General features: G+C 37.2%; 1 protein-coding gene across 15 annotated transcripts in view; it reads right to left on the bottom strand.

Annotated features, from left to right (window-relative positions):
• The window catches only part of LOC140228490 (CUGBP Elav-like family member 1-A), a 135,377-nt gene that overhangs the window by 16,764 nt on the left and 104,946 nt on the right, over window positions 1–13,667 (bottom strand). For 6 of the 15 annotated variants that reach the window (XM_072308707.1, XM_072308716.1, XM_072308709.1 and 3 more), the window contains 5 exons: window positions 13,315–13,405; window positions 10,774–10,965; window positions 7,738–7,851; window positions 5,062–5,127; window positions 709–771 (listed from right to left, as the gene is read on the bottom strand). In XM_072308707.1, the coding sequence (XP_072164808.1) occupies window positions 709–771; window positions 5,062–5,127; window positions 7,738–7,851; window positions 10,774–10,965; window positions 13,315–13,405 (526 nt within the window). The remainder of the gene's footprint in view (window positions 1–708; window positions 772–5,061; window positions 5,128–7,737; window positions 7,852–10,773; window positions 10,966–13,314; window positions 13,406–13,667) is intronic. The other 9 variants (XM_072308714.1, XM_072308718.1, XM_072308717.1 and 6 more) reach the window with 7 other exon arrangements.

Here is a 13,667-nt window from a genome sequence, read left to right as displayed (position 1 = left end):
CCCAATCTTTAATGTGGAGAAGGACTGCCTCCTCTTGGCTTTTAGTGCCTGAAGCATTTCATAAATCAAAATTAAATGCTGTCTCAAAGCACACATTTTGTTTTGATATTGTTTGATTAAAAAAAGAAAAGAAATCCCACCTCTGGTTAAACTAACTGTCAACAGCCTGTATAACCCCCTGGTATGTGGCAATATATCAGTACTAGCCATAAGCATGTTTATGCAGAATCATCTAAAGCAGGGAATAGGATTCAGGAAAAGATTTTTTTTTCTTCTTATCTTACTCATGTTTATTTGCCTCCTGGATTAAATGTTCAAATTGCAAGTCAATGGATTTACCAATGTAGAATGTTGTGAAACATTCTTAATAACTGTCATGATTATTATCATTGTGTGGAACAGAGCTGTTTAGTGAATTGGTACGTGTGAAATGAAATATGAAAACCAGTGGTATTATGACTGAACTCTCCTGCCTGGCATGGATACTGGAGAGAGATAGCTGTATTTGTCATGTCTACATGGCTCTATTTCTGATGTTTGTTGTGTCCAGTAATTGTAGGTCTCCTTGAGATATGATACTTGTCTATTTTGATAGAGATGAATCCTGTGCTATTCTCCAGACTCTACACAAGACAACACAAGACAAACAGATGGGAAAGAAATGAGGGTTGCATGAAAGATAGAAAACAGCAAGGCAAACACTCCTACCTGCTAGTCCCTGTAGCCCCGCTGTTAGCCCCGTCATACTTGTAGTTGTGTTTGTTCCAGCACCTGGACAGGAGACAAGTTCAAAATGCATTCCTTCTATCACAACTTTTGGTTTATAAAGTTGCATAACCTCTATCTGTATAAATCTTGCAATAAATGAGAAAGATAGACAGGTGAGTTAGAATGGGAATCATAAGATAAAGCTCAGGTTGGATAGAAAGCCATTTTATGTTCAGTCCAGCCAATGGTAAATGACTTAATATTGTAGAGTTCAAAGACAAGACCAGAGTTCTGTTACAATGGGTAGCCACCCTGCAGTTGGCACAAGGAATGTGTTTAGTCACTAATGATGTTTGTAATGATGCTTTCTAAAAACCATGTAAGATTTTCAGTTCATTGTTGCATGTGATGTCCAAGCCTTTGAATAGACCACTTTAACAACATATTCAAATTTGTGGATGTTTCTTATGTTGTGATGTAGTAATAAGATATTCTATTAACCTGTACCCCCCCCCCCCCAAAAAAAAAAAAAAAATCTTTTCAACGCCTGGAATTCAGTTTACAAAATTAGTTATTGCTACGTTTGGCAAACCTCGGCAAGCTTTCAGATGGTCAAGAAGAACCACTGTCAGAAAGGCATTCATAAAATTTGAATACGCTAGTAAACCAGTCTACTAAAGCCCTGGTAGCTTGGGGAAACATGGGCGGTCTGAGTGAATTTGCTCCCCATCATGGGTATTCTAAAACTACAAATAGCGCCCATCAGCCACATGTCTGTGAATATGTGCATCAAAGTGTACACTCATTGGTAACGGTCAATTCCAGTCAAGATTCTTTGGCTGTGTGTGTACTTACACAGAGGTCAGTCATAAAGCTGTACACAAATCATTATGGGGAATTTTGAATATATCTGAACCTTTCCACTCCGTGGTGTCTCCACACTACTGGGTCTTTAAAAAGCATACTCTGAAATCAATGGCATGGTTCCCACAGCTTTAGATTGGACAAGTTACAATCTGTAATGTACATTCATGCTGACTGAATGTTTCTGATTTTCAAAGATTTGGCCAACACTACAATAACTACTCTTCTCTTTGCTGCAACTTTGACAGAGATATTGATTTTATCACTATGTGAATCTTTTTAATAAAAAAAAAAAATGCTATTTCATCCCTACTACAACTGTTATTTTATTCATTTATTTATTTTATTTACTTATTTTTTTTTTTTTTACTTCACCCAGGTCATGCTGTCCCTTTATTCCAAACTACAACTTTGTAATACTAAATACACCATATATCTTATCTTTTTAAAGTCTAATTTTTCCAAAAATGGGGACTTCCAACAATTTTGTGAGTGGTTAAATTTGTGATCATGGAGTACGGTAATGAAGGAGAAAATCAAGGCTGATATTGGCAAACTGTACAGATGCTCTCACATAATATGTAAGCAAACTCAAAACATGAAATGATTTCAGTGATAACATTTCAAAAATTTGTGTGGGCTTACGCAGCCACATGTATAATGTAGCTTCTAGTGTAAATATTCATTTCTTTTCATTTGCGCTGGCTCACATGTTGGAGGGAATTTGCATAATCTATCACCACGCAACAAAATTTAGCCAGTTCTCAAATGCTGTATAAGTTTCAAAGCTACAATGGATCTTTAAAGCTAAACCACAAGAACAGAGAATGACATTTCAAAATTTGTGATGATCAAATTACATAACTCACAGGGTGATTGATGTAGTATATCAAACACATCAACACTTGTAAATAGGTTAATATGGCAGCTTTTCAGATTATTTAATCATAAAAACATTTCGAAATTGGATCCTATTGATTCTAAATGAATTTCAGTACACATAAATAAAAGTTAAATGATCAAAAAGAGCAATATTACCCACATACTCATGGCATACCTCAGCTATAAGAGCTTATATGATTAAAAACTAAAAACAGAGCAAGATGTGATATTACTGTACATGGTTTGTCTTACAGAGAAGAGAGTACTTGGCAATAATATTACCGGTACTCATAAAGAAAATAAAGCAAAGAACACATAAAAAATCACCAACTGCCTGAACAGCTGAAGACAACACCCTGTACTGGAAAAAGACATCTTACAACTATAACACAATGTACATTTGTATCAATACACTGACTATCAGCATCACAAACATCACATAACATTACACAAGCAATTTTTACTTTTTTTTTCTTGCATTCATTCCACAGTGCACACAACGGAGATAATTTACTGATGTAAACAGAGCACACTAGGTGGGCGTGTCCGTCAGTCCTGGTGTGGTTTGAAGTATCCCTATCAAGGCCTATTTGCCATCTCTATAATAATTAATTACGCTTTATCACAAACAAACAAAAAAGACAAGAGAAGATAATTCCTCACTTTAAGAAATATTTCAGATGAGGGCATCTTTTGTTCTCATAAGCTGCAAATGTAGTGGTTTAATCTTCTCTTAAAAAGTGATGAAAGAATGCTTTTATTGTGCTATTGAGATCTCATGACATTAATGTCATATTTTGATAGCACACTCAGAAAATGTAGAAATGAACATTTTGAATGGAGGATGCACAAGGCTGCTGCTTACAGGTTTATTGTGTGTGAGTGTGTGTGCCCTTCGTTCATCCATGCCAATTAGCTGCTTGCGGATAGACATCCACGGAGCAAGCAAGTCAATTGCATTGTGAGACTACGTGCCATGTGCACAACAAATTCGTGCAAACAAGTGCACCCAAACATTAGCTTACATAATGTATGAAGGTTTGATGCACAGACCATGATGGCCACAATTCTTGGAGGTTGGGGTGGGAGTGGGGGTGGGGTAGACCAAAACACACACACAAAGAGTGGCATAAGCTCACACAGATCCCAACAAACTTGCAAGAATCTTTATTACTTCATAAAGACCAGTATGTCCCAGCATGGCCCCTCGAGGCCCTGAAATAGAACGGCTCTGTGCACCTTCCTTTCAAAAGGTTCATTTCTCAAATACTTTGTCTTTGAATGTTTTGTTCATGTTTGAAGTAGAAGACACTCCTCAATAGAGGCACTGAATTCATTGTACAAGGGCAAGACCTTCTATGTTCATTGAGGTCACTAATCCTTCTTTTAATGAAAACTGATTATCTGCCTCTCTTGTCTGATTCTTTGTCTTTCACTCATTCTTTATCAGTAGAATAAGATGGTGAAACAGGAACTACACCAAAGAACAAACATTTTGTAGCAAAATATGGCAGGAAAGCCTCCATATTTACTCTTCTCTATTCACTGCTGCCTGCACTGTAGTTCAGATGGATTCAATGTTCACACTTTGCATACCACATTAACCAATTATCAACAAACATGCCAACTAAACTTACTAAAAGTATGAACAATGCTACGCTCATGTGTACATACAGTTGTATGACTGTGCAATCGAGCAAGGTGATATTTGCAGTTTAATCATACTACAGTGAAAAATGTGTCAGACATCAATTCTTTGGGATCAAGTCAGGGATAAATATGACTGACAAACTTGTGTACTTCAGTGATCATACCTGCACAGCAATTTACTTTAAATTTGAAGAAGTCTGGGTCTAAGTAGTGAAGCAGGGTAAACGAGTCATGTAAATTGATGGGAGCTACGTGAACATTATGTTTATATTGCAGTAACAGCTTTTCTTATTCTCTGTAAATAATGTTCAATTAGTCCAATACTGTCAGTAAATTTTATGTAGTACAATGGTAGATACATTCAGCATTTTCTTTACATTTCACTGTTTTACCTACTGTTTGTACCAAACTTTCATATAATGCAGCATTTTCCCTGGTCAAGGTATAGGAAGGCCAAATTCTTTATTATGAATGTTGAATTAGTGATGGTACCCCTTACAATAAGAGGGAAATATTATTTGATATCTTATGAGCATATACATCATAAAAAATACAATGTTGGAAGAAACATGGCCACACAAAATATCACTTAGCATCTCATAGCATACACATAGAACACTCCACATAATTACAATCACATTGAGAAAATTAAAGACACAAAATGAAACAAAAATATATTTTGCTGAGGTTAATCGGAGGAATAAGGAAAGGGGCTAAAGGTGTTGATGTGTGCAGAAGAATGGTCATCAATGTGGTAACAATAGTATAGGTATATAACTTGCAAATGAAACAGCTAAAGTCTAAAATATATGTAGCATATGTCCACAAAACTACTGTATCTAACAAAGACACCCATGGAATAACAGTAATGCCTTTAACATGCAAACAAACCAACTAGAAAAAAACTACATGTAGACAGCACTCCACACAAACCAAAAAAAGAGAGAGACTGACAACCTTTCTGTGGATGAATGCCTCGTAATCCTGTCAGAGAAGGGTTCGGGCCCATCCCCGTCGAGCAGGCTGATTTAGTTTGGTTGAAAGATTGTGAATGTTTGTTTGTTTGTGTTTGTTTGTGTGTATGAAGTCAGCATCAAGTTGCCAGCACAGAAAGCAATAATTGGGAAGGAGAGAACAAAAATCATCTTTAACAACGGATGGAAGGGAAAACACAGATTTGTGAAGTGTATTAAAAGGAGTTTCACTTCAGACATATAGAAAAAAAATCTAAATACAGTGGTACATTTATCATTGCACAGATTATCTTTCAGGCAATTAATTAACAATGCAAAGGTCAGCCAGAGTGTCCCAATAACGGAAAAAAAAAAAAATCTTTTCTGGAGATGTTCCCCATGAAGAAAATGACAAGGACAACCTTAAATTCTGTAAGTTCAACAGCAACTACAAACTGAAAAAAAAAAATGGAGGAATACTGGAATTTCTCCTTATATAGTTTCACAAATTGAAAAAAAAAAACCCTCTTCAGAAAATGCTGACCAAACATGGATATAACTTGACCACTGCTGGGTGGTGTATGTAATAGGAAACGAATGACAAATATCATGCCAAGATGCACATTGGTTCTTGCTTTCGGTTCTGAGCTTTCTTTCTTTTCTCTTTACAGATCAATTTCATGAGTTTTGTTTAAAAAAAATAGCTGAAGTTAATATCAATTAGTACAATTGTACAAATATTAGAAAGGAAATGAATTTCTCTATCAATTTCCTTGATTCATGAGACAATTTCAAATATAGATTACCATGGCATGCACTACCACACTCATTTAACTGTAATGCTCTGGCCCTATATAAGTATTTCTAGTTACCTGACTATACAATGCCTCTGCATACTACTTATTTTGGGAAAAATAACTTGCATACACTACAATGTATCTCTATGTTTCCACAAGTTTATCGTGTGTGGCACTTTTGAACTCGATATGCTTGCATGACCCAAAAAAAAAAAATACCATATGAAGTTTTCAAGAGATGAGGAAACATCTCACTTGAAGGGTCTACCTCAAAATGCACATGCAAAGACAAAAACTTGCATATTTGAACGTATAGAAAATGAAGGCCATCTAGACGATAAAATATAAATGATCTTATTGCCAGCATAATCATTTTATATTGCACTTCTGTGAGCATATTAAGGCAAGCTAACATTTGCTTTACATATAATCAACTGATTGATACAATCCTTTTTTTTTTTCCTACAGTACCCCCCTTTTTAATAATTTTACCATTATAACCATACATTATCTAATACACATCAAACCTGGATGGGGAAGCACTGGTGAAGAAGAGAAATGAATTAGATTATATCAGCATGCAAAATGATTCTATGAGCATCCAATGAGAAACCACACAGGGAGTGTGTTGTACTCCACAAACACATTTGCGAGTTTCAGGTAATATGTGATACAGAAACCGATAAAAGACAGCACAGTCCCTCTATGATAATATCATACACGGCAGGAAATTTGAAAAGGGTTGTGTACTTTCACAATTGAAATGAACAAGCATTGATATAATTAGAGTATATAGAGCAGCTTTGGTATTTTGAGACACAAGGTTAGTTTGATGAGGTACACTTTAGCTGAAGCATGCATCAAGTTTGTTAACCAATCATGAACACACACTGAATGGCTGCAATGAGATTACATTCACACCGTCTATGCACCATTCTCCAAAAATAAGAGCATAACCAGCCCAACAAACCCACACACAAACTAGCCCTAGGCAACATAAAACTCACAGTTGGACAAGAATATGTTTGTGCCATTTCTCAAATCCCCTGTCTGTTACATGGGGAAGGGGGAAGGGAGGGGGGGGGGGGGGAGGTGAAGGAAACAATTCTGGAAAGCCTAACAAGTGAATGTAGGAGTAAAAATTGAAAATAACTGTTTTGTTTGTTTGTTTTCCTGTATCCTTCTTGTTGCTTTTTAAGGCTAGTGCAGTCTAGGAAAAGCAAACCAGATTTAAGAAATTAAATTCTGGATAAGTCATTCTTTTGACTTATATCAATAGATCATGGGCTACAATGCAAAATGTATCCCATGCTGTCTCATGTTTGTTTGAAACAGCATATGAATTATTAAAGTGAATTACCATTCTTTTCCTGTAAAAACCACAGGCCTGTACTTTGCACAATTTAGCATGCAGCATTTATATCAATGTCAAATATCATCCATTTCAATACTATCAACTTAATTATCATAGAAACAGATGAATGCCAACACAAATGAGCATAATCAAACTCACAAATTCTGGATACATGGACAAACAAACACACACAGGCACATATTGGAGAGAGCCCTAGCACCAGATTTATGATACCTTCTTTTGTACTCATGTCATAGACTGCACTTGACATGACATAAAGGAATAAATGACCAATAACCAACCCAATACAGAGGAAACAAAGGAAAAATCCCCACAAAACATTTGTGCTTCAAAACAGGAAATGGATATCTGTGGATTGCAGTGCAGGTGCCGTTCACAGATGCACCCTAACCCTGTTTGTTAGAAACATCCCACTTACACAGAGACACAAACAAACACATACATACATACATACATACATACATAAAGACAGACAGACAGTCAGACAAAAGAAGGAGTGACAAGACACCTGTGTTCGACTGCAGTGTTTGCTGGAGTCCACCCTGGAGGCCGGAAAGACCTGCCACAAGAGAGTTAGAGTTAGCTGCCTGCGAAATTGTGGATGCAGTTGTCGCGGTAACGCCTACAAACAAGAGAGAAATACGAAATAGAAAGAGAGGTCGACACACACAACAAAACACTGACATAGGATACAACACAATATTGAGCTAACATAGTCATTCATGTTTGTCAGTGTAACATACATTCATAGTCATATAGACAAGTACATGTACATGGAGAGACGAGAACACTGAAAAGCAATAACTGACGAGGACAAGACATCATCCATCAAGGCTTTCATATTATGAGGGGTTGGGAATTTGGTTGCTAGGAGTGAGGTAGCAATGTTTCAACAGAAGGATAGGATCTACCCCCCCCCCCCCCAACATACAAACCAGGAAGGTCAATGTGTCTGTCATCAATGTATGCTTCTGCCATTAAGCAGATGTATTTTGTACAAGGCTACCTCGAGTGAGTCAGGTACAATGTAGACGGCATACATTCTCTACCAAAATGGCTAAATATACCTTCAAGCCAGTTATCACATGAATGCATTGAGAAGACATTTTGTTATCAAGGATGTACTATATATACACATTGGCTGATTAACAAATGCAGTCAAATGTCTGGAGAATATATCCTGAGAACAATGTATTGATTAATTGGAGTTCTGTACAGGTTAATACTTAAGAATCCTTCTGTATGAATGAGTTGTTACTTGTAGCATTAAACCTGAATGTCTTCATTGAAGTTACAAGAATTGATGAACCAAACTTGAAGTGATTTCGTAAAGTTTGCCTCACACTTTTACATGAGAGGTTCTCTAAAAATTTTGGGTATATATCAACTTACTGAAATTGGTCACACATCCTTGGGTTAAGATTTTTTCCATATTTTTTTTTTTTTTTACAGTGTAATATTTGCCATTCAGTTGGGCAGATAATAAACAAGTGAGATATCCTTAATTTTGGGTGAAAACTTTGTCTTGTTATGAGCCTACATTGATATAACCTTACATTAGAATGTCAAATGAAATCAAACACATTATTAAATACAGCAGTCAAACAAACTGGGCAAATGTGAGATCATTACGGTGTTATATTCACATATTATTGTACCAAATTGTAAAAATACACATATCCACGGGGATATGTCACATTAAGCTTTGGGACTAGACAGACCATGACACACTGTATCTGAAGAGTACAACTGTAAATTCTGCCCTGAACAAATTGGGCCCAATGTACAGAGTAAATAAAATTGAAGAGAAGGTGGATGAATATGTGACATCACACAAGAATACTCCATGCTGGGCTAGCATGATATGTTTATTTCTGCAAATGTGTATTAATACATGGTACATATGAAGCACATATCTCTATAGATCCTCTTTGCCCTGAAACTTCCGATGTACTATCCATGGCACCCACGCAGTCAAAGAAAGTTGCATTACCACACATACATACATACATACATACACACACACACACAGACAAAAACAAACGAACAAACAAACAAAAAAAAATCCCTAGAAAAGAAATCATAACTTGCATGGAATATAATACAAATCTTTTGTATGCCAATCTAACCAAGGGGGGGGGGGGGTGCTTTTTACGTCAAGTTTGATAGTATGGATAACTCTGTAAAATATAAGCTTTGGTCTTTTGCTCAATTTTGTCAAATATCACTGGAAAGAGCCACTTGCATGTCTAATGTTAAACAGTCTAAAATATAAAGAGGGGAAGTTTAGGTTTATATCCAGCCCTGTTATTTTTATTTATTTATTTTTTTGCATACTTATGCAGGTGAAGAGGTGATAAATGTTGCAAAAAAAGAAAAGAAAAAAGAAAAGAAAAAAAGGAGGTATGACTTCATTGGGTACAACAGTGTCCTTCCCAAAAGTGAATAAAATAAAGAGAGAGAGAGAGAGAGAGAGAGATGGAGAGATGAGATGGCATGATTCTGAATCTTGACAACACCATGCTGGGATTGTTAACAGATACAGAAAGATCATGTACAGAAACAGTACACAAAAGAATCTCAAAGCTATCACTAATGATGTGTTGATAAACTGGATGGCACTATGTGTTGAAGACCACGAATGAGAACTCAATGACAACTTGGGAGACTTTAAAAAAAAAAGAAGAAGAAGATGGAAACTAGATATTTAAAGGCAACACAAGACAAAAAAGCCCAGAATGCATCACAAAGACTGATAATGATATGGTATTCAAGAACACTTTTGACAAATGCTGCTGCAAAGAGAAAGAAACATAATGGATACATAAAAAGTGTGCTGTCATATGTCAAGCAGATTACTATCATGCCATGGACATCTGAATGAGAATGACCTTGTAGCTGATGATAGTATGATGCATGCATTTCTTCCAATGCTAGAGTTGAGGGTAATATTTGACAGAAGGGATAGAATGCAGGGAACAAGGCAGCACTTGTTACTAAACAGTAGAATAAATGCAGTCTTCATGACAAGAAGATGTGTGAACAGGGTGAAACATGAGGCAAAGGGGATGGGCCATGTGACAGGGGGAGGTCTTAGAAATGTGACATGGATGAGGGTACATGTACGGGTGTTTCATTAACAGTAAAGTATCTCCTCAAAGTCACTGTACTCAACCCCATATCATGCATTATTCATCTTAGCCAGAAACACACTATAAGTCAGGTGGGGAAAGGTATGAGGTGGGTGAGATGCAAGGTTGGATACACATAAACAACACTAGCAGACTTAATGAGCCTACTAGCCAGACACAATATCTAAAGCAATACCACAAACATGTTAAAAACCAACAAACTAACAATACAGTGGGTAGTTCCAATTTCAGGCAGGGGCAATATTCAATACTGCTCAACATCAACAAGTTTTGTTGTTGTTGTTTTCAAGATACTTCTTTACCAGTTTTGTGACAAGAAATCACAAATCCTGATGATGCAAAAAACAGAAAGCTACGACATTTAACATTTGTAAATCAGTTCTTTTGCCAACCTGTTGATCCCGGCGTGACACCCATGATGCTGTTTCCCTGTGCTGCTGCTAGTAGTGCCTGGTTTGTGGCTAGTGCTCCCTGTGTTTGACCACCCACATTGTTTTGCTGCTGGTTAACCGCTGAGGCAAGGGCCGCTAGCTGGGGCATGGTAAGCGCCGTCTGACCTGTAGGGGAAGAGGAATATTCATGCCCTGACATGAATGGGAGATAAAGAGTGAGAAGGACATTGGTCACCAGGAAGTGCAGAGGTCAAGGGGTAAAAGGTCGGTGGGTCAAATGAGTTCATAGATAGAGCAACGATGCAACTTGACACAAGGGAAAAGGCAAAAAGGCAAAGGCGGTAAAACTCATAACTTCATGGAGAGTGACATTGAGAGAAGGAAGTGAAGTGTGACAGCATTAACCTAGTACTCTACAAGGCAAGGGCAGGGTACCAACATGCACACTTCAAATCAAAATGGTTCCAAAGTGTAATCAGGAAGATACTTGTATGTTACATGTATCTGAATGGCCAGAAGTCATTCACAATCAGGAGACTTTTCAATAAGACATTTCATGAAACATCATTTGTGACAACACCAATGCTGGTTACCAAATTTTCTGAGATAAGTATGTGTGTAGTGTTATAATGATTATTCATACAATCCTTAAATGAAGCCTGCCAGCACATCCACCTGACAGCAACAAATGTTCATTGAAACCTATAGCAATAATGACAGAATAAAGTTTGTTAATACATTCACTGCATAACAATGACATGGAGGATGTTTTCAGAAATGTTACTTGACAGGCCATCTATGCAAGTTCATTCTCTCTTTGAATATGAATCCCATGAATTGTAATATCGGACAAGCTTATGCATTACGTGCATGTTGCTTTAAAAATGAGTAAAGTGCCTAATCAACTGGGAAAATAGAAAGGTAATTTGGTAAATGTGCACATGAGCAAATAACAAATTGGTTTATTACTTTGCGAGGACACAAGATGTTCATGTTCAAGGAACATCCTGCATAATCGCAAAGACTTGCTAGCTCCATAAGGGGGCAGAGAAATGGGCAAGGGAGAATGGAGCACGTGCAGAATGAGGTCATGAATGGAATGGGTGGGGAACAGACTACCTGAGATGAAGAAGCAGGTGATATAGGAAGATTAATTAACTAATGAACACTGATCTAAAAAATATTACAAAGTAGTCAAGAAGAGCAAGACAGGATCAAAGAGTAAGGATGCATGGAAAATGGATGGCATAAGAAGTGAAGAAAAAGCAAATGAAAATTCTGGGGTTGGCAAAAAGCTGGCTGGAATACATGCTTCAAGGGGATAATTAGATATTTAATGAGAGAGTCAATCACTAAATGCATATTTCCAAACTCTGTCAAGTGCACTATACAGGAATACATCCAGGAATGCAAGCCACATGTTATCATATCATCAGTCTCTATAGAAGTATGGAGAGTCACAGAATTCCATAAACTTTCAAAGCTACGCCTAAACAACTTCATTTCTTTTCTGAGTAACTAACCAGTTTTGTATGCCCAAGAACAATTGAAATGCAATACCTACACTACCACCTCCAATACAACATTAATAGTCTCCCCTCTACTGTAGGCAAACTTTGGCAGAGAGTGATGCCATCAGTAGCCTAGTCTGTCCCATTCAGCTCACTCTAGACAGCGTTTGAATACTAAGGTAGTCATTTCAGGGATTAACACTTCCACCAAAATGGAGACTTATCAGTTAGTCTCATTTCTACATTACATTGATTTTATACTTTGCTCTCTCCCTATATCATTCCCCCGCCTTCAAACAGAGAGAATAAATGAATGACAAAGAGGGGAGTAGACACTGAGATAACAGAAGTCGTGCTACTTAAGTAGAATACCACACTACTGATTTCCTCCACCGTAAGAGAACCTTTTCAATCCACTCTAAACAAACATATAAGAATACTAGTCTTCCTTTATTAGTCTACGAATAAGAAAGAGTTTCTTCAACCAATTACTTAACACTCGTTCTCAAATGCACTTTACATGAGATAAGTTGTACAACAAAATTGAATCTATTCACTAATAATTCACATAGCTAAGGTAATCATGGATGTGTGAGTATTCTTTTCAAAGTTACATGGACTAGGCATTCTAGAAGAACTGCCCTTGAAGTGGAATTATTTCAAAACAAAATCAGTCAGCCAAAGCTGAATAAGAGGAGTTTTCTTTTGAGTTGGAAGGGCTGGAAGGGGATATCAGACACACTGTACCTACACAATGGCTGGTGTTCTTCTGGTAGTCCTGTGTCCTTCAGACTTGAAGATTATTACAGGCATTGTAGTATTCTGAGAGCTGAGAAGGCATGTTTTGGGGGCAAAAATGCTATCTTTACCTTCCTTGCCATATACATGTGGAGTAACATGATTTTGGAATAAGAGTATTTTCAAAGAAACTGCAGTATTTTTGGCCAAAGAAACACCCCCAGCATCTCTACTGATTGGGATGGTGGGCTGGATGAGTCCGTTAACAAATTAGACTGTTTTTTTGACGTACCTGGGAGCTGAAGATTGCCGAGGTTTGAGACATTGCTGCCTGTCCCTGCACTGTTTGCTGCCTGCTGTGCCAGCTGCAGGAACGCACTCTGCTTTAACCGGGCATGGACAGAGAGAGAGAAGGGGAGAAGAAAAGACAACATAAAAACCACAGTATGTCCCCCTTAGTGACACACATCTAATGATGTCACACACTACATTCCTCAGCACCAGCATTACAACATACACAGTCTAAATCTTCATCACGTTTGTCTTTTACTTAATAGTTTTTTGTTGCTATGGTGCTGATAACTGCAATCCTTTCACAACAGGCAAACTTTTCTAAAGCAATCAGGGTTTTGTCTTGTCTTTGAT

Source organism: Diadema setosum, chromosome 5 (genome assembly GCF_964275005.1).
Source record: "Diadema setosum chromosome 5, eeDiaSeto1, whole genome shotgun sequence".
In the NCBI taxonomy this organism is placed as follows: domain Eukaryota; kingdom Metazoa; phylum Echinodermata; class Echinoidea; order Diadematoida; family Diadematidae; genus Diadema; species Diadema setosum.
The sequence above is the reverse complement of the archived record's forward strand: the minus strand, read 5'-3'. Positions and strand labels throughout refer to the sequence as shown.